This window comes from Diadema antillarum, unplaced genomic scaffold, assembly GCF_040938485.1.
Source record: "Diadema antillarum isolate AM-2024a unplaced genomic scaffold, OU_Dant_1.0 scf00000112, whole genome shotgun sequence".
NCBI classification, from domain to species: Eukaryota; Metazoa; Echinodermata; class Echinoidea; order Diadematoida; family Diadematidae; genus Diadema; species Diadema antillarum.
The window spans coordinates 3,798,221-3,820,654 of record NW_027271001.1 but is presented as its reverse complement, the minus strand read 5'-3'; the positions used below and the strand labels follow the sequence as shown (position 1 = coordinate 3,820,654).

Here is a 22,434-nt window from a genome sequence, read left to right as displayed (position 1 = left end):
AAGCCACGTCTTACCTCATTATTCTCTTCATCCGCCTCTTTCGATGGCGCCCTTTCCTAATGACTGTTTTCGATACATTTGTTTTTTCTTCTTTGCAACTATGAAGGAATGAAAGTCCCCCTTTTCGTCTGGGCTTCTGACATAAAGAATTAGAGCGAATTGAGCACAACTATAGGTTCCATGACATTTGTTCCTACGACAATGCTCCCATGACAAGTCTGCACGCTAAGCAAAACATATATAAATTCTACCCTCAAACATAATCCTTACCCTCATCCTAATCCCCACAATGAACTAAACCTACAAACCTATCACAACCCTAACCCCGACTCTTGGTCCTTGAAGAAAAAAAAAAGACCGGAGCAATTGTCGCAGGAGCAAATGTCGTGTCACTCAATTATAATCTAGATAATGCTGAAGAAGACACGGCTGAATACTAATATATTTCTGCAATTATAGGAGCATATATTAATTAGTCTGTAAAAGTGGAAATTTTCGCGGTGTTGCAATTTTCGCGCATTTCGCGCAACCAGAAACTAGCGCGAAAATGAAAGCACGCGAATATTTTTGCTTGCCATACGTTCCTGTGCGTGATGTCTTGATTACGCGGAATTAAAAACACGCGAAACTCTACTGACCCGGCCAAGCGCGAAAAATTAGTGGCGCGAAAATATCCACTTTTACAGTATATTATTACATTTTCATTTCTGCAGAGGCGGTACCTGATTGAACCTTCCCCAATCTTGCTCATGAAAGCAGTGAAGAATGACGTAGAGATTGCAGCCATGAAGAAAGCTTTCGTAAGTCTGTGAAAATTAAGCTCTTCAAGCTAGATACACTTTGCGTTCCCAATACGTTGGAAGCACTAGACAGTGAAAGTATATAGAGTTTGCTGGATTGATAGTCTGGTTTAAAAGAAGTGTATGCTTGTAATTCATGTTTAGACAGTTCAAATCATATCTAATAGACGAGACCACATACAATTGTAGCTGTGATAGATAGCCTTAACCGTGACTGTTTAAAGCTCAAAAACATGATATATAGATAAGGGACATTTGCTAACATATCATCCATATTCCCTATTAGTTTGTAGTTTTGCATTTCACTTCTGTGCTGCTCAATAATCTCTGCTGGAACGCTTTGAATGTGTTAAGGTTTTGGATTCAGAACATGGTGTAAAGAAAAGTTAATAATTACCTGGAAATAAGCAGACCATACATCTTGCAAATAACCAAAAGAAGAGATGAATTGTAAAAGTTTTGTATTATTATCATTGTTAAAGGGACAATTTGGCATGCAGGGACGTGTGCTGAATTAGTCTAGCAATTCTCAAACTTTTCTATGTGATTGTATTACTTAGAAAATGTATTGCTTTTATTATTAATATATTATCATTATTATTATTATTATTATTATTATTAGTAGTAGTAGTAGTAGTAGTAGTAGTAGTCGTAGTAGTGTTATTATTATTGTTATCATTATCATTAGTGTCATTATTATTATTATCATTATTGTTACTACTCTCATCAATGTTAATGATATTGTTATTACTGTTGCTATTGTCAATATCTTCATCTTCATTACGAGTATTGTCGTCATCACTCGTCATCATTATTACTAAAATTTTTCGTTTCTAGCATTATTACAAACCTCAATGTCCCGCTATTTCTTCTTCAGATCGCCGATTCTGTAACAGCGATAGAGGTTGGCGCCTGGATGGATGACATTCTTCAAAATCAAATCGTGAGTATAAGGATGAATCTCATAATAGACTAGACATTACGTGTCGGACGTTATGCCCGTTCGTACCTGAACAGAGTAAGGACATCTATAAACTCTTTTCTGCCAAGAAATGCATTGCTTATAGCAGATAAAACAAACACGAACGCGAATGCTGCTATACTTACTTACTCTTTATAAGGACTGAAGAAGGCAGTACAGTGTATCTAAATTGCAGTTTTACTACAATGGATTCTTGCTGAATTCGTGATTTCATCATTTCATTTCTATTAGCTGCGATTCAAGTCATTTAGATTGTTTCGGAAGTCAAACGATTTCATTTGTATCTATCTGAATGATGAAAGCTAAAAGTTAGAACATATATCGCTATACCTATAGGGCTGTGGGTTTGATTTTACCATTATAGCGCACAATTTATCTGTATTATTGTTCTTTGTCATTCCCAGGATCCCAAGGTCGGAGATGAAAGGTCACTGACCGAGTGGATGGTAGCCGAGAAGACGGAAACATTCCGAGAGTAAGACCCTCATCATCTGATCAGTACTCTCTTGATTATTCATTTCTTCTTCTTCTTTCTCTTCTTCTTCTTCTTCTTCTTCTTCTTCTTCTTCTTCTTCTTATTATTATTATTATTATTATTATTACTATTATTCGCTAGGGATGACATCAAAAGCAAAATCACGTGATGCAAAAAAAAAGAGAGACAAAGGATAGGGTAGCAGGACCACATGAATATAGCTGTTTTTGTTATTATCATTTGTCGTGAAATTGCTGTGATACATCTAGGAAATACCATTTGTATGGTCCTTGATGGGATGAATAAGGAGGGGTAGGGGTGAGTGGAGGGACGCGTTCGAAATGATGTTCGTTCCCGCTCAACCATTGTGGTTTCTGTGATTTTTTTTTTTTTTTTTTTTGGGGGGGGGGGGGGTTGTCAATTAATCTCAAGTGTAGTATTTCAAAAGATCCACTGGTCTATATGTTTTGTTGTTACAGCAAAAACTGAAATGACCAAAACAACGCGAAATGTCAGTGGTTTTGATATATAGTAAACACAAATGACGAGTAAATTCAGGCAACAGAACCCCAAATATCCTGTCAAAATGTAATTGTCATGCGATGAGCCGCAAACAAGAATCTTCATAGAGGAATTACTTTCTTATGGGATCTTTCTGTCGAGGAGTAGGGGAGAAAGGGGGATACAGAAGACTTTAATTGGCTCTGTGTTAATCGCAATACCAGCCGTCAGCTCCATCACCACTGATTATAGCTGATTTTAACCTCGTATTGCCATCTTAATTGTCTCCCATGTCTTTTCGCTCCATCATGTAGAGGACACACGACCTACCAATATCCCAGCTACGAGACTATTTCGGCCGTTGGACCAAACAGTGCCGACTACTACTACCAGTAAGTTTCGTGTCATTGGCAACAGGTCCTCTCTTGTCCTTATAACAAGTAGTCTACATCGGATGGTGTCAGGCAGGATGTGTGTCCATTATGTAGACTGATAATCTGCATATATGATCTTTGATAATACTACTTTGATGCGTGTCATTGTACTCAAATAAAGGATGTAGAAAGCACCTGCTACTAGAGATCCAAACAGCAATATGTTTATTTTTTTAGATCGCAATCTTAGCCTATAGATTGCAATTTGTTTATATATATGCCCTCGAATTATCCATTTCATTTAAGTATCTGCTTGATAACCCCTCATTTCTTGATGCATAATCTTCGACTACAATTATCCTTTGTATAGAATATGATGTACTGACTGTGATGCATTAAGGGAAGGTAAATGCTAGGTGAAAAACTGTTCTATTTCTTATTTCACCGCATTTCCTTCTCTCAGTCCCATAGAGGAAGCACGCGTAGCCGTGCCCACCGGCAAGATGTTTCTTTACGACATCGGAGGGCAGTACAGGTATGTGATACATTCTTTCATTTATGATAATCAATTTGTGGCATTTTATGATGGGTAGTGGGAAGTTATGAAAGTAGTTAAGTAGAAGAAATAGTGGTGGGGATAAGTGGTAACAAGAGTAAAAGGGGTCGCTGATGTAGTGGTATATGATTAACAAGCAGAGGTCAAAGGATCGAGTATAGTGGTAATGTATCTCGTGGAGGATACGAAAGCGTTACACTCACATTCATCTTTATGAGAGATTAGTTCTTTCTATTTTCAAATTTCTTCATTGAGGAAATTGATGCTTCCAACCCACATGTTTCGGCTGCATGTGAAGAAACTCTCACGAATTAATGGAATGCTGCATATAGAGTGAGCTAATAATTCAAACACGCCGCCAAAGCATACAACGTGATTACTTGAAACTCGTTTTTGACCCTTCTTTTTCAGGGAAGGAACAACAACACTTTCCAGAACGTTCTACTTCGCCATCGAAAAGTATCGCGATAATGAGAACGAAAATCGATATAACTACGACCGAGCCTACGATCCCTCCATTCCCACAGATTTCCAAAAGGTAAGAAATCGAGATATTAGGGAAAGTCGTATATCGATCGCAATCATGATAAAAGATGACACCCGGGATGACACCACGCAAACAATAGTGTTATTGCCATGAGTAATAAAAAGCAGAGGGAGTGCATTGAATTGCATATTGCTTGTTTTCTTTTGAAATGTCTTGACTGCAGCTTGTCTGACATTTCAGCGATTGAGTTTAAAGAAAGATTGAGTGTTAATGCTGCCGTCGTGTTTGTGGAGCGTGTGGTTGGGAGGGGGTGAACAATGATTGTTACATTCACTGCAATAAAGTCATAGCGTATCTATATGAAGCAAATTATTTGATTCCAATCAGCTCATATCACCTAGATCTATGGTAATATTTTGGAATAATTTGAGATATGAGATGTCTTGCTTTGAGCCTTTGATGGTAATGCTGCCAAGAAGATGATTAACGCTGTGCCGATAATCAGGCAGTCAAAATTACAGGAAATGAAAAATGATGATTTACTAAATAAAAACACTAATACACACATGATATCGTAAAGGCGATTGAATTTGAGCTCGATTACGTAATTTTGTAATGTTGTCCTTCTAGATCATAATATATTTATGTCGATCCTCATATTTCCCTCTCCGTCTTGTTTCCACCTTCTTTTACCCAATCATTGCCCTGCCCTCATGCTTCTTTTTGTCTTCCCCCCCTCCCCATCTCTTTCTCTCTTCTGTGCCCCCACAGGAAGTCTACACTCGAGTTGTGATGGGGCTGATTGATCTGTCCAACACTACTTTCCAGTCAAATGTCTACGGTAATGGCCAAGTCAATTTACAATGACATATTTGTCCTCTTTATCGTTTTCTTTCAATATTTTATTGACTGTTATCGTTCTTACTTGTACATGTAGTCAAAGTATTTGTGAAGACTGACTTCTTGTACAGCACATTTGTCAACATGAAAAGGAGATATGACTTGAGGAATATCCCATGCAATAAATAAATAATGCGTCAACACATCCACAATCACGAAGTTTCTGAAGTTGAATTATACACTCGGCCATTTTAGTACCGAAATGCCGCTGTTATGTCAGTACAAGACTTACTGCCTTTTGCAACTCAAATGAGGGTAATGATTGATGCCCTCTTGTTTGATGTTTTCGCCAAATTTGGACGTGATTTCACATGCAGACAAAAATACTATCGTGTAAAATGTAAATCGCCTGTTTCACATCTCGTAAATAATAAGTTAGCAATAATGACTGATATCGAAAGCCATGTGTCCTGTTTCGCCTGATTACTTTTCGTACTGTGCATGTCGTATTATGTATCTCTGTGCCTAAACCACTTTTATATACCGATACAAGTGTATTCTTGAGGTAATTCACCACACGAAGGATAGCAGAAGATAAAACTAATTAACAAGGTTTTTCTCTGAAAACTAGCATTATCGTCCTTCTGTTTCTACCGTTCTACCATGACTTACTAGGTCGGGATTTGGACGCTGTGGCGCGCCAGTATCTCTGGCAGGTTGGCCTCGACTATTTCCACCCGACTGGGTACGGCGTCGGGCAGTACCTCAACGTTCACGAAGGTAATACCTTACTTAAGAGTAAATGCATATTAGTTACTGCTCGTTCGCATTTTTGGGCAAGTAACGACCTTCTGCCATTTTGCACTCATATGAATAGCCCTGTTTAGTTTTGCAATTTATGGACGTTTATTTTTCTTCAGGTCCTAGAATGGATCTGTCCCAGGCATCATTCTGCTCCCGTTTAATTTCAAAACTTTTAGTACTGCTTGACAAACTTGTCTAGCATTCAGGAATGGTCTTTGTTTCATTGTTATATAAAACAAATCATTTAGAATTTGATAACATACGTTAAATCATTGAAGTAGAATGCTCTTTTCTTACATGTTCCAATGAAGATGCTGGGGTCTAGGGGACTAAATACTACGCTGTCAACGGGATGGACCTGGGTTCAATCCCCCCCCCCCCCCCCCCCACGCCCTTGTGGCACCCTTGGCATGACGCTATCATTTGACAATGTTGGACGCCTCATTATTATTTCTGTAAATTCATCAGAAATTTTCTTTTATAACAGTTGCATGTACTGCACGTCTTCCCTTTAAAATGAATTAATCTTTCCAGAAGTGATATATACTCAGAATCATTTAATTTTGTCAGAGTGATGTACACAGGTATAACGTGTAAACCCTCCTCGTAAACTTAAGTATAAATAAGTTCTCTAAACCACGTTTGTCTTTTTCCCGCAGGTCCGGTCTTTATCGATATGGGGTACACACTGGACGAGCAACCATTCAACCGGAGCATGTTTGTGTCTGTCGGTACGTGCCACTCCCATCTATTCTGTCTTACGGAGGAAAGTCAAGAGTACTGGTTTAAAGAAAGGAAGTTTCAAAAAGGATGAAAACAATGAAAAAGCCTTCATGTGTGACCTAGCCTAACCAGCGTCATGGGTTTTGGCAGTTAGAGTTTAATGCCAATGCACTATTGATTACAATGTAGTTGATAGAAATAATCAGATCAACGGTACAAAATGTTAGATGTTTTATCGAAACCAAGCATGAAATAAGAAAGTTTTGGAGAGTTTTTAATTTCTTTCCGTGTGTTAATTCCCTTTTACGATACCTATTGATTTCTATATTCCGTGGAACCTCATTTTGAACTTCACTCATTTTGCTATCGAGACGCATGCATTATTACGTAATAATTTTTTGTTATATCCTGCTCCCCTCTCCCTCAGGTCCCGGATATTATTACCGCGACCCCGACGGCAATCGAGAGAACGACTTCGGCGTTCGAGTCACCAACGTGCTACAGGTCGTGAGAATTGATCCTCAGGTAGGTGTTATGCTCTGTGTACTCTGTAGTGATTGTTACACCACAAAGAAGGATTTTTTTTTTTGACGATGAAATGTTATTCACTTAACGTTCAGGTACAAAATAGAAGTTGCATAATGAGATACATAAAGACAATACAATGTTACAGGCAGCTGCAAAACGTCTAAATATGTATAATCTATAAATATATAGATATGAATACGATTCCAATTCGTATTAGATACAAAACCTTTAGTGTTTTCATACATAATTCGTCTAGCATACCTTCTTCGCTTGCTCTAGAAATTGACAAAATTGGCGAAAATCTACTGATCTCTTTTTATTTCATACAGAAAAATATAAGTTGTTTTACATACAAATAAACCACGTTGTAACACTAAGTTTTCTATAGAACTTCAGGTTTTCTATAGCTCCACAAAGAAGTTAATATACCAAGAATATACACCTCTATGTTGCAGCATAACATTTTTGCAAGGGGTCGCCTTCTTTGTCAGTCACTTAGTAAGAATTTCCAATAATCTTATTCCTTAACCTGTTGAGGACGAGCTGATTTTTGCTACGGATGAATATGCATTTCCCATATTATAGACACCTTCCCGAGTATTACTCAGGGCTAGTCTTCAACGGCTTAATGACATGTGGTATACGAGAACGACATTGTTCCACCTTATATCCTGTCTTCGTAGTCTTGCCAAGAGGATCGGATGGAAACCCTTCTAAATTCCAAATTAACCGTGTCTTCCTTCCAGTCGTTAATGTTATTTACCGCGTCGACTTAAGATGAAAAGTTCTGACTCTAATTTGCGATGAGCTTGCACTTATGACTCGCCTTTTTGAAAGATCATTATATCCACTTAAGCCCCAGGAATTCTGCCTCGGGTTTGACTTCGACCCTATAAAGTTACTAAGTATTTCTAGGCGAAGATGGAGAGGTGATTAGCTGCGTGGATGTTTTTTTTTTTTTCTCTCTCTCTCTGTATTCACTGTAATGGAACCAAGAGTTGTTGTTGTTGTTGTTTTGTGTGTGTGTGCGTGTGTGTGCGTGTGTGTGTGTGTGTGTGTGTGTACGCAAATCATAGAGATGCTTTGCTCCAACCTTTGATACCAACGTGTAAAATTACATCACCCTTGAAAGAGTTGGATAATCATGTTAAGGGTCTTGCCATTTCTGTATTCTCTTCAGTACGAAGAGCTGAATGAAGACGAGGATGATGACGTGCAGTATCTCAAGTTCGAGACCGTCTCCCTGGTCCCCTTTGAGCCAAGGCTGATCAAGTTCGAGTACTTTACTCGAAAACAGGTAAGGAGGAAAACGTCGTGCTTTTATCATACACTCATAAGCAAGATCATTTTCTTTAAAAATGCATGAGTGCTTGCTTGTGGCATATTTGCTGTTCATAAGCACATGAACTGCATGACCCGTAAAATGGAAAAATGGAACTAGATGGAACCAATGATATATCAGTCAATAATGAATGAATCAATCAGTCGATCGATTAGTCAATTTGTAGTCTCTATCCTACAATGATGTAATCTGACAGTAATCTGTCATTTCCTGATGTTTAATTCTACCCATCAAGGGTGAAAATTAAAGACTCTTTGTCGGGGGGGGGGGGGGGGTTCTCGATTGCTTCAAGCAACAGTTTCTCTCAACCTCCGTCACTGAATTCTTGTGCATTAGTCTTCTTTCCTTCTGTCTCTCCTCCCTCCAGTTGACGTGGTACAACGAGTACAACAAGAAGATTAATAACGAGTTGGGCAATCGCCTCTCCGGCACAGCGCGGCGGTGGCTGGAGCGGAGAACACGCTTCCAGAAATACAGGTGGGAGTACATTGGGGGCGCCCCATCCATCTCCATGACAACGACTGCAATTATTGTGACCGTCTGCTCCATCATAGCGTCTCTTGTGTCAAGAATTTAGTAATCTCTATTTTGGCTGCATATTTCATACACTTTCTTACGCAATGTCTTTAAATCATCTAGCCATGGTCTTACAGAAGATAAATCCAACACAGCCAGAAAAGAAAAAAAACTACAAAATCAAGGTGGCTGTCCCCTCTTAGAATAATGAGATTTTTAGTGACATGGAAAATGGTATGATTTGTATATTATGCACCTGTCTGTCTTTCCCATTATTCCATGTGGCATTGTACTTTTTAAAGTCAGTCTTATGGGACCAATGTGCTTTATTGGACAGAAAATTGATGTGCACTGTAGTAATGATTTCTCAGTACTTTCACTCGTACACGCCAGGTGATTTCTTTTTTTTTTTTTGATTCTTGCAGGCCTGTAGTTTTCTGATGCAGAATCTGCATCATGACCTATACATGTGCACATAAAAAGGCTGTGCCTTTCTACATCTTCAACTGGTTATTCAGAAAGAGAGTTTGAACAAAATAGTAGGTCATGACTCTTGTCAGATTTTTCTCATCGCATAGTGAAATTCCTATTGTCGTGAATAATCTTTGACTTAGCGTTTAGCTTTCTGTATAAAGAAGATACAGACTGTTGTTTTTATGATGTGATGAATGACTTGTGATGTATACCATTGCACTCTTTACGTTCATGTGAATCCGTAGAGGTATTTTGAATACAAAGTAAGTTCGTTCTTTTCATGCTTGTAGCTGTGAGCTCACAATGTCTGTAATCAGACTTGTTTCATATCAGTGGTGGATCCAGGGGGCGCACCAGGCCTTTTTTTGTTGTTAAAACAAAAGAAATAAAAAGAAGAAATGGGGTGCATGCACCCCCTTCAATTTTGTAGTGGCGAACCCTCTTTACGGAATTCCTGGATCCGCCCTTGCATATGGTAGAACAGAAACATCTCGCGGGGTGCATTTTTGATGACCAAAGACTTCTTCTGTGGTTGCCATAATGATAATATACATTTGTCTCCTATTGTCGTGAATTATATTCAACTTAGCTCTTAGCTTCAGCATTTGTTTAATAGATGATTAATGAAATTACCTCAATGAAGACTTGAAATTCTCAGAGCTGATTCGTTGTTGCTCAGCTTTTACCATGGAAGTGCAGTTATTGCAGTTCATGATAAAATTGTCTGACGGACCAGGATCCACGGGCTAGGTTGGTATTCCGCCTGTGAGTACTCCCTATTGAATGCGTGCACACATAATAGCCTTACATCAAAGCCATGCTGCAAGTTGGTAGGGGGAACAATAAAGAAAACGATACAAGGTCATAATAATAGTTAACCTTGTTATGAACACAGTTGAATTTTGCTGTGATGCTGCTAAATCATTAAATTTGATTCAAACACGCACAGGGTGTATTTCCTGGCCTGTAGCATTAGCCTTTTGAAAAGAGGGAAAAAAGCGTGGTTAATTTCATTTTTTCGAAGGTGTACCATGGACTCCGGTTAGATGCGATCATATCTATGGTGCTCATTCAGTGATCTCGTAGGAATCCAGTAGAGAAGGAGTCACAATTGAATGATTGTTAGATTAATATCAGTGTTTATTCGATGGCCACAGTATTTATTTAGGAAATGTGATCTACTGAAACTAGGCTGAATTGCAGGTTTTTACGTATTCATTTTTAGATGCCATTACATTCAAAATGCTTTTCTTTAGGGCCACTGTGAAGTTGCTGTTGGTTGAGGAATCTTGATCGCGTGCTTTTTATTAAATTTTTTGTTCTGTGAATTTTTTACGATTTTTTTTTTTCTGACAAAACATTCATGGTTGGCCTTTTCAAAGGTATCTGAAAATGCTCCCCCTTTTCATGATAACAAAGTGATTATTAGTTGAAGTGCGACAAGTTGTGATTTTCTCTTTATGTCATGATTTAATCGATTTAGTTGGATTTAATCTATGGAATGCATGGACTTCCATTACCTTTTTTTTTTTTGTAATTCAAAGATATTTTCTGTTTCGGGCACGTGTGTGGTTGTGTCATCTTGCCTTAGCAAATTGATTTGAATGGATTCGATATTTTAGCGCCACTGACATTCTGACTGAAGACATTTTTACGTTAACTTTTCGTTCTTTCGAGGTTTTCCTTCCTCCAATCACCCAAGAACTATGAAACAAAATCACGAGTATTTGGCGTCTGATTTGATGTTCATAACACTGAAATAATCACGTCACCATGGATATTGACAAGTGCTTCCGAGATTTCCGTGCTCACCATGTTTGGAGTCACAATATATAGAGGAATACAAGTCATGATTGTATGCTATGGTATACTGTGCCAATGATACCTCGCCATAGTAACCTATCGGTTTTGATGTTCCATGTTAGATACAAAAGTAATTGTGTTCGGATTTATTTCAGAAATTGATTTGAAACTCATTGATTTTGTGTAACAAAAACAGTACATGTACTAGAATACTCTGTGCTGTCGGTATTATAATATTTGTGGTCATAGACGTCACTATACCAATGATTCTTTGTTTGTCCCAAAAACGTGAGAAGTTTTTACTTTCCTATATCAATATACTTATTCTTACTCTTCAAGCAATTGTGCCAATGTATAGGTCACTACATTTTATGTATTTGTGCATACGTGTGTGTATGTTTGTATATTCATATGTACGGGGTGCTTGTGCGTGAGTGCGTGTGCGTTGAGTGCGTGTGCGTTGAGTGCGTGTGAGAATTTCTAACAGGGAAGTGTGCATGTCGTGCGCTGAATTTTCCTTTATTGGTTGGCAAGATATACCCCTGTTATTTAATTTCCTCCGAGATCTTTGAGACATAAAAAGAAATGTAAACGTCTTACTGTTGAAGCTGATTGTGCTGTGAGTACATTACTTGATTTTCAATAAGTACATAACAACACGTGAATGTACATGTGACCAGTCTGCTTTCGGATGTGTGATCGTCTTTTTTAGTGCCTCGAAGCTTCTAGTACTTCTTTGTGGCTCTGCCTGTCAGTAATACGTACAAGGTCTAGTTTGTATGGAACTAATGATGAATTATCAACCTCGTGGTCTTGTTTCAAGACTTATCATTTATTAATGACCAGATAATATGGTTCCCCTCATCTGTCATCTCATATTATCATAAATCAAAATGTTCAATCTTATGTCTCATTTTGTTTGTGGCTAATTTAACAAAAATGATGACAACGTGTGTGATTTTTTTTTAATGCATTTAATTGCCTACTATTGCGTACGCATTCAAAGACAGCTGTGTTCACAGCAGCAACATCAGCGAGCGTTTGATCTGCGACGCTGTTGTTCACGACGCTCCTTCCAGGTTGGACAATGGAAACAGCTGTTTCGCGCATGTGCAGAACACCATTTTTTGCCCAATAGCGGCGTCTTAGCGTTCGCATCGCAGATCTAAAGCTTCTTACGATGCTCAAGGGTGATAATGCAGTTACTCTAGTTTTCATGTAGTATAATTATGTCTTGTCAATTAACCAGTACAGTACTTTTTTCTACGTGTGTATCGGCATTAATACGGTATGATGTCGTAACCTGTAGACTGAGGGAAATGTTATTCAATTGTCTTAAATATTGATTTGATTTGCTTTGATATGGTTTGATTTCTGCATTTCAGTTCCAAAATAAACGCAAAATCATGTATTCATGTATACAAAAAAAAAGACATATACAACACAGACCAACAGATTTATAAAACAACTTGCTTAATAAGTTATTGGTTGGTAAAGACGCGCGCTTGCCTGCCCAAGATTGCATTGACAAATTTATCGTTGTGAATTTGCTTACTTACAATCGCAGCCTCTAATCCTTCGTATCGATAGCATCATTGTTTCTACGGTTGACATCGACATGCATTGCAATTGTGTCGTCAAAAGGTTATTATAATCAATGGTAGATGAAAGTCCCATGTGCGACTCTTTTGGACTCTTTATCATCTTATAGGTATTTCTTCTACGTAGACGGTGCATTTTAATTTGGTCAACTACGAGTTTTGTTGAAGAAGGTATGGCCGATCTCCAGGAAATATGACAGTGAGTCATAGCAGGGTGCTGGGAATTTTAAGTGATGGCAGAAAATATTGGAAGAATACGAGCATTACTTGCGTCAACCGTTGAATGTTCAATACCATAGACAGAATGATGCTGATCGACGTAAGTAAGTTCACATTACTTGATTAAGTGCAGAACGCGCGACATCTTTTGTTTCACAGTGGCTCTCCAGGGTATTCTTTGTTGTTGTTGTTTTTTCTTTCCATTTGAAGGAGCACAAGCTTATGCGTCATTTTGAATTCAATGTACTGGTTGCTGTACTGTTTTAAGAGTAAATAAATTCAATGAAATGTTCCCGCTAATGATGTTCGTGTCTTAAATTTATTTATTTTTAATTCAAGGCTGCATCCCTAATCAGCTTAATAAATCGCTATCTAATTGTCGAATGACCGCATGACTTGTGGGGGGGGGGGGGGGTATTTTGGAATAACTCTGTCGAGCTTGGTCTTTATCCCATCGCGCAACGGGGTCATTTTCATGTGAGCAGTCAACCGTGACGAATCAAACAAAAATGCTAAGCTTTCACATCAAATTTGAAGTACATATTATAGTAACAAATTAGTTACAAATTTTTCTATACCAAGGGCAAAAAGGCAAAGTAGATTAATTGATATATATATATATATATATATATATATATATGTATATATATATATGTATATATATATATATATATATATATATATATATATATATATATGTAGTGAAAGAAATCAGACTTGAGGCGGATGTTGTTCTCGATCTTGTTCTCCCTTTTAATCGAACCTTCGGCCTGTCATCAAGTCTTCATCAGGATCTACCAACAGAACAATAGTATCGTCTAAATGGCATATGATGTATATCGCAATGTCGTATAATTCCAATATTTCGAAGTATTACCTTTATAAATCAATCATTTCATTCAACACTAAAATACAATCTAACATCTAAAAAAAAAAAAGATTATGGTAGAAATGATTTTTGTCATCCGAACTTTCACAGGAGTTGAGACTAAAGTTTGGGTCTACATTAGAACCTATAGGCCTATATATATATATATATATATATATATATAGAGAGAGAGAGAGAGAGAGAGAGAGAGTTCTACTATCTAATCTCAATCACGAAACTTTCATACACGTCGCTGTAGGCTGCACTGAACAAACCCACAAAGCTCATCACAATAATTTCAAACTCAGAGTGAGTAAAATCTACCAGACTAGAATCAACGCTGCAAAATCAATCAATACAGTTCGACCTCGATTATCCGGCGTCCTTTTATCCGGAAATCTCTATTATCCGGACGCGTTCACGCAGTGAAGGACCTTTTTTTTTTCATCCAAAAATTGAGAAAAAAACAGTGACTTTAAACTCAATTAAAATTTCTAAAAAAACTCAGACGATTTACCTACAATATTCCCGACAGAAATGAGGTAAAACATGTATGAATTTCACATAAAGATATACTTTATTTTTGTGAAGAAGGGACTACAATTTTGCGCAGGCTGGCATAGATTACACCACCGTTGCGGGGTACGCTACCTGCCTAGCTGCCAGTGCACTGGGACGGTAGCTTGGACGGCAGCTATATTGTGTCTCCCATATCCGGCCAATTCGCTTATTTGGATGAGTGCCGGTCCCGACATGGCCGGATAATCGAGGTCGAACTGTATACGCCAAGTAATTAGAATAAACAACACTGACGGACATGTAAGAGGAGAATAATGTAGGTGCCCTACTGATGATTACTGTATGTAAATACATTTTGTAGCCATTACAAAACTGACATATGCACTCTATCTTTCGCTTTGCATGTACTTCTGAATAGATATCAATCCGGCGTTCTCATACTTTATGTTCCCCCGAACGACAAAGAAAATAATGATAATAAAAAATAAACATGAAATACAAAAAATGTCCTTGCTGATGTGGTTGTGGGAAAATAGTTCCGGCATGTAACACCAAGGAAAAGTCTCCTGATCTTTTTTTTTTTTTTTTTTTTTTTTTTTTTTGGGGGGGGGGGGGGGCAAGCATAAAGTATGACCATAAAAGAGATGAGGCTATTATCAAGGATACGTGCAGACAAAGGTCTTTTTTTAGCTTCCAATATTAAAGATTAAGTGCGCGGTACGTGCCCTACAAATCGTCTTTGATCTGGGAGGCCGAGGAGGTGAAGATATAAAGTAAGACTAAGAGAGACGAGACAAAGATATCTGTCAAGGTTAATTAACCTCTTCTTTAGGAAGATGGTTAGTGCGGCTTGAATTGGAAAAAAACAGGGGGAAACGGGGTTTATGAATTATACGTGCTTATTACAGTCTGCAAGAGCTTATTGCAAAGGCATGCTTTTAACCAGAAGAAGAAGATGATGACGATGATGATGATGATTACCGCATTATTATACAGTATGGAGGAGGGACATAAAGTAAATGAGAGAGACGATGATATTTATCAAGCTGAATTCGTATAGGCAGATGGTTTATAGTGCGGCTTGAATAGAAAAGAAGAGGAAACGGGGCTTATGAATACGTGCTGATTACTGCACTAATATACGTGGGAGGGGAGGGGGACATAAAGTATGAGCATGATAATAAAAGAGAGACTGGTTAAGCTATCAAGGACACCGATGAATGCGCGATACCTAGTTTTGTTCACCAAGCTGCACTGAGAAAGCAAGACCCAGTGCGTTTGGAAGACATGAAGATGCGCTATCGAAACGATGCGTTCATGAGATGAAGACCATGCGTTCGTGATGAGATCCGTCTTGCCCCTTAATGACGCAAATATCGAACGGTTGGTAGTGATTTATTTTGTATAGTTATTCGAAAATTGTATTGCATTTTACATTCGTTTATTCTTTCAACTGAGTTGACTCACTCCCTAACAACGGTTTCAGTACGCGGTTGGGTGATCCTTCTATATGCCTATACCACCACATTTTCGGATTTTTCAAATCCATGGAATTTCTTTGGATTAGGCCTATTTGGCTTGTTAGAAGAGGGACAGATATGGGAGTGGCTAAGGGATATAAGGCCTTGTAGTGCGGTCAATATTGATCTGAGAAGTTTTTGGGCAAAAATGTAGGGTTGGGTGTCTTATACATCGACACCCTTAAGTTTTTCTATTTAAAAAAAAAATCACACAATTTGCCTGAACTTTTAATCACGTGGAGAAAATATTTCGAATTCACGAACGCGTGTTGAAAATGCGATTAGAGATACGCGCGCTAGAACGAGTGGGGTGTCATTTTCCTGCACTCGATTACGCCGTACTTTGAAGCCGACACCCCTACCCTCTAAATTGCCAATACGTGTGAAGTGCACGTACTGCTTTTGCATCGTGCATTCATAATATGACATGGTATCATTGTTTTGCAGCAAAACAATGACACCACGTCGGCTGTTGTTATGGTTTATTATTGGGGGTTTTTCTGCGGGGGGAACCTAATATTTGGGATATTTCCATATCCCCAGTGAAGAATAGATCAATTAACGACTGCACTGGCGTTGTCTCATACATGCATTTTCGTTCTTCGCGTACGCGCAATAGAGGGGTGTCGGTTTCCAGTGTTGGACACCTACCTAGAAAGGTAGGAGAGGCCGAGGGACCATGTTTGATACTGCGTTACGAAGAACTCATTCTTCGAACCATGGACCTTTCTGTTAGGTCCATGCTCATACTCACTTCGACGTTCGAGACATCCTCCTGTTCACCGGGTTGTCGCTATTTTCATCCCAACCTGAGGCAAGTCTGAAACATGTCTGGAACGGGATATTCGGTGTCATCTATAAATTGGGCGAACAACATGAGAGACCTCTGTAAACCGTTTGTCCACGATCTGTATTACACAGAGATTGAGAAATTCCGTGGAGAGATCGAGTTGGAGGAAAGCTTAGTTGGTAGGAGATGCATTTTCAATAGGGGCCGAGAACTCCGATTCTGGCTTTTGAAGATGTCCAAATATTACTGAAAAATCCGACAATAAACAAGATCAACAGCAAAATAATCTTACCGTTGAATATGAATGCATATTGGAAAGGCTTTTCGTGCATTTCACACTTATTTTCAATAGAGGGACCGTGTCGGTTTCAAAATTACGGGGCAATGAGTGCGTCAAAATAACACCCAGGCCCACGCGTTCGAAGCAGTTCTGTCTTGGAGCGTGTACCGCAAATCGTATTGTTAATACGCGCTTGTGAATTAAGAGTATTTTCTTTACACGTGAGTACAATTTCAGGCAAATCGTGAGATATTTCCATAGAAAAACATTAAGGTGTCAATGTATTGGACACCCAACCAGCAATAATACTAAGCGGCGAAGTGATCAAGGTGCATACGAACAGGATCTAGAGGGGGCGTGGAAGCATGCAAAGGTCCATTTCAAGAGGATAAATGGTACCAGCATGACCAACTTTGAGACCCACCTCGCAGAAACCGTGTGGCGGAACAGGTCGGCATCGAGGAACGTTTTCCACACGTTCTTCGAACTTGTGAAAAGCATTCCTCCCTCGATCGTCCTCGTGATTCCCTCTTTGACTCGTGGACAGCTGGGAGGCCTGTTGCAGAAGGAGACATGAACGACTCTGTCATCTGATGCGAAGAATCCGCGGAATCCGTCGAGAATCCGTCGCCTGGGGATGTTTCATCAATTTAGTCAGCGCTGACAAGTTGTCAGTCCCTGACAATTTTCAGCAAAATCCTTGGTTTTGATTGGTTGAGTTGCTCTGGTCACTGACTGTTACTATGGTTATTGTCAGAGACTGACAACTTGTCAGCGCTGACAAAATTGATGAAACACCCCCAGATCCCGACGACATTACGATACCACCACCTCCACCAGCGGCGTCGTAAACACCGATCCGCCAAAATCCCGAAAGCGGCCCACGCTATCACAATAGGGCCTACAAAATGTTTAGGTTTGACACTTATTTCAGACGTACAGGAGATTCTTTAATTCTGAACGTTGATTACGATCTGAATGATATGGCTTGATGAGTTCACTGAGGTATTCAGGGGCATTCCGAATCAGAGACGAATATGTTTCAAATAGGTCCCGAATCAGAGGAGAATCGCCAAGAATTGACCCGAATCAATTTTGGGCATACCAAATAAAGCCGAATGCCAACCAAAATAGTGGCAAGAACCGAGCCAAAATTAATGTAGCCCAAATGCCGACCAGAATCGGGACGAATATGGCCAAATGCGCCGAATACGCCAACGAATTTCCCCGTCGGGTACTACAGGCGGAATGAAGCAGGGGCCTCCCTGCACTCGTATAGCCAATCTGGCTATATTAGCGAGGCTATTCGGGTCATTCTGTCCGCTCATGAATTCGACCTATTCGGCTGCTATTCGGCCGTATCATGACCTATTCGGCTCTGTATTCGGGTAATGATTCCGATGAATTCGGGAAGGTATTCGGGGCATTCTGGGCAGATTCGGCTTTATTCGTGTTATTCGGCTCGATTTTGGCCACATTTGACTCGATTCTGGCCGCTATTCTGGTTGGCCTTCGGCTTTATTCGGGATGCCCATTTATTGATTCGGGTCAATTAATTTTTGGCGATTCTGCTCTGATTCGAGACCTATTCAGAACCTATTCCTCTCTGATTCGGGGAGCTCCCCGAATCAGAGACGAATAGGTTCCGAATCCATCCGCTTCAGGCCATATTCGGGCAGAATCGGTACAAATTGACAAATTTATTCGGGAGAAGTCGGTTGTGGTGTAACTCATGCATGTCATGCATTAACCGACGCTTTAAACTTGATACGAGTACTGCGGATTTACGTAAGTACGCTATTGATATGTGTTCTCAAACTACAAAGAATCATCTTGCAAAAAATGCTGGTAAATGTCTAGAATAATCTGAATTATAGATCCAAACGCCATTTTATGGTATTAAATACCTGTCATGTTTAGGATTTCTCCGCACGGAATGCTAGCAAAATAAAAATGAACAAACACACCTTTAACAAAATGCGCAAGAAAACTCCAAAAGTCCTTTCCTAAAGGCCGTGTCACACCATAACGCGGGCTTGTGGCGAGGAGGTAGTTTCCAGCACGTAGAGGATTTTCAGCGGGCGAACAAGAATGTTTGCAATTTTCATTCATGCCTTGTCAAACCGTACCACAGTGGGCCAGAGAGATACCAAAGTGCGCCAAAAGTCATTTTGGGCACTTGGGATTTTTAAATTTTTGACATGCGCTATTGAGAGGAAATACTTTGAAGAAAAATATCTAAATCAGATATGTACATTAAAGGGATATATTCTCTACCTGAAGTAGCAAAATACAACATTTTAAGAGTTTCAAAGCAAATTGCAACCTCTTTAATAAATAAGTAATATCGACATGTAGTTTTTGAGATATCAACCTGTAATTTTTCCCACATATTTCTCAGAGTTTATTTAACGTTACGAATGCCGTAAAAATGCAAAGAAACTTAATCTTCATGAATATTTTTTGGTAAATATCCTTGAAAAGATGGTAATATTTGTCTTTTTTAATATATCCAAATGAAAAGTTTAGATTGCCACGGATTTCCAACTAAATTCTATAACCACCACATTCTCTGAAGTCTCAGCTTTAAGCTGATACAAGATTTGGCTGCCACCTTTTGCCACTTTTTGTGTTAGAGCTGATTTTCCGCGGCACATTACGTCTATTTTGGACCTGGCAGCCGCTTAGGAATTACGTTATCATACGGCGCCGCATGAGGGCGGCATTATATTTTAAATCTTTTTTTTTTTTTTTTTTTTTTTTTTTTTTTTTTTGGTTGCACGTTAAAGGCCAAGAAACATGATTAACACTGAATAAGAGGTAAACAGAGTTATGAAATACATGAATAGGGCTAGTTCCGGCACCTAACAGACCCCTCTTCCAAAGATAAAAGAGTACATAACTGCACATAGCCAAGGTCATAGCCATATTGTCCATATTGTCCATATTGTCATAGCCACTACTGTAAACAAGCTATTCCCTCTGCGATACATACTGTATGGACACCTAAATACTTCGATCCCACTCTTGACATAATATATGCAGATAGAACGTTATACACCTACACACAGATATTTTATTCTCATCGGTTACTCTTTAGAAGCAAAGTCTGTTGCTATCCGACTGCTCACCAAAGTGTATCGGATCGCAGTCTGATGAATCCGACTGTCAGGTCAGTGTCAGACATTGCTCGCGTGATCCTCATCGGACGATCTTGCCTCATCGGATCTTGCCCGACCTGTCTGACATTGACCTGATAAGGCGACTTACACAAGTCAGATTCATCAGACTGTGATCCCATATACTTAGGTGGTTTGCCGGAAGCAAAAAAAAATTGCTTCCGACGACTGACTGATGAGAAAAAAAAATCCTTGTGGAACGGGGATGAATTTATAATTTCACATGATAGTGATTCCGATAGATTTTTCATTAAAAAAATCTATTATTATAGCTTTTTCAAGTAAACTTTCATACAAGGCAGACTCATTCTTAGTTGCTAAGTCATTACCTTTTATTTTCCTGATTACTGACTTCACAATTTGTTAAGTCATAAACTTTTATTTTCCTGATTACTGACTTCACAATTTGTTAAGTCATAAACTTTTATTTTCCTGATTACTGACTTCACAATTTGTTATCTTTCCAGTAAAATTAGACAAAATGGTTTTTCGAGTGTTGCGCCTGTATAAATTGATATGGCAGAGACCTAAGGTTATAAAGTAGAGAGAATGATTTTATATCACACATTTATGTCCTGCTAGAATAGAGTGAAGAAATTCACCCAAAAGTACAGCATACATCATAAACTTATATTCTAATTTACACGGACAACAGTATGATTTTGCAGTACGTGGGTAAATTATGGAACTTCCAGCGCAGCATGAAATCGATTGCCGAATGTTTGTACACTTTCTGAGACATAATATGTAAGCATCTTGTATTCAGTGGTAGTAGATAAGCAGTGTCAGTGAATGTGGAAAGATAAATCAACCCCTTTTCAAATTAATCTTTAAAGAAAATAAAACAGCCTAAGATTTGCATTGCTTTATGCGTCATTTACAGACCGATTTTTGGTAGCCAATGAAAAATCAGCATTACAGTGACGTCATATGAGTTTGAAATTATGTTCAATCAATTCTACGCCCTAAATTACCCCATGACACCAAATTTGGGTAAAAAGAAACCATGGGATATAATTTTGGCGCACTTTGAGCTCATTCTGGCCCACTGTGCGTACGGGGGAACTTCTGCGGCTTGACTTCCGGGGAAACAAATTTACTCCAAGGAGCTCTCCGCAGTTGGTCCGCACCTGACAGTATCTAGCGCGTAGTTGCCCGGAGGTGCTCACGCAAGTCCGATTTAACCGCAGCCAAGTTTTGAGCATGACCAAAACTTTTTCCGGGTGAGTCGCGGGAATGCCCGTAGAGGTCCACGCAGAACGCCAGTAGGAGACCCTTAGCGGCAGTACTTCCCAGGCAATTCCCAGGCAGGTACTTCGCAGTCCCGTATGCAGCCAAGATAATGAAATTCTGTAAGATTTCAGCCATTCCATTAGAGGAATTTCTTCACTAAGTTGTCAGCCCCCACGCGACTGGTACAAAGGTCACACAGTATACAGGTACTCGCAAGTATAACGCGTCCAGCAAGTAAGACACATGCGCTGACTCGCACAAATCCTTTTCCGCCCTCAGGAATGTCCGGTATGCTAGAAAATCCCTACACGCAACAAGCCCGAGTAGCTTGCCCGGAAAGGTGTGACAGGGCCTAAACACGGTTGCGGGTAAAAAAAATATGCGTGCGCACCTCCGGGCGACTACTTTTGAGATACATGCTAGGTACTGTCATGTGCGGATATCTACGGGACCTCCGGGTAGTCAAAATTGTTCTTTGCAAGTCGCACGCAAGGCTGATGTGACACGGCCTTAAAGGTAGTGTCACACCAGCCTTGCGTGCGACTTGCAAAGAACAATTCCTCTAATGGAATGGCTGAAATCTCACAGAATTTTATTATCTTGGCTGCATACGGGACTGCGAAGTACCTGCCTGGGAATTGCCTGGGAAGTACTGCCGCTAAGGGTCTCCTGCTGGCGTTCTGTGTGGACCTCTACGGGCATTCCCGCGACTCACCCGGAAAAAGTTTTGGTCATGCTCAAAACTTGGCTGCGGTTAAATCGGACTTGCGTGAGCACCTCCGGGCAACTACGCGCTAGATACTGTCAGGTGCGGACCAACTGCGGAGCGCTCCTTGGAGTAAATTTGTTTCCCCGCAAGTCAAGCCGCAGAAGTTCCCCCGTACGGTATGACAAGGCATGAATGAAAATTGCAAACATTCTTGTTCGCCCGCTGAAAATCTTCTACGTGCTGAAAACTACCTCCTCGCCACAAGCCCGCGTTATGGTGTGACACGGCCTTTACCATCAAAGAATCTCGTA

General features: G+C 39.5%; 1 protein-coding gene across 1 annotated transcript in view; it reads left to right on the top strand.

Annotated features, from left to right (window-relative positions):
• Positions 1–17,579, top strand: part of LOC139719593 (xaa-Pro aminopeptidase 1-like) — a 28,030-nt gene extending 10,451 nt beyond the window's left edge. The window contains exons 12-24 of the mRNA XM_071631004.1: positions 714–800; positions 1,678–1,743; positions 2,187–2,257; positions 3,073–3,150; positions 3,596–3,667; positions 4,100–4,226; positions 4,947–5,016; positions 5,691–5,795; positions 6,479–6,550; positions 6,970–7,067; positions 8,251–8,367; positions 8,780–8,988; positions 17,303–17,579. Of these exons, the coding sequence (XP_071487105.1) occupies positions 714–800; positions 1,678–1,743; positions 2,187–2,257; positions 3,073–3,150; positions 3,596–3,667; positions 4,100–4,226; positions 4,947–5,016; positions 5,691–5,795; positions 6,479–6,550; positions 6,970–7,067; positions 8,251–8,367; positions 8,780–8,988; positions 17,303–17,579 (1,449 nt within the window). The remainder of the gene's footprint in view (positions 1–713; positions 801–1,677; positions 1,744–2,186; positions 2,258–3,072; positions 3,151–3,595; positions 3,668–4,099; positions 4,227–4,946; positions 5,017–5,690; positions 5,796–6,478; positions 6,551–6,969; positions 7,068–8,250; positions 8,368–8,779; positions 8,989–17,302) is intronic.
• The last annotated feature ends 4,855 nt before the right edge of the window (positions 17,580–22,434 follow it).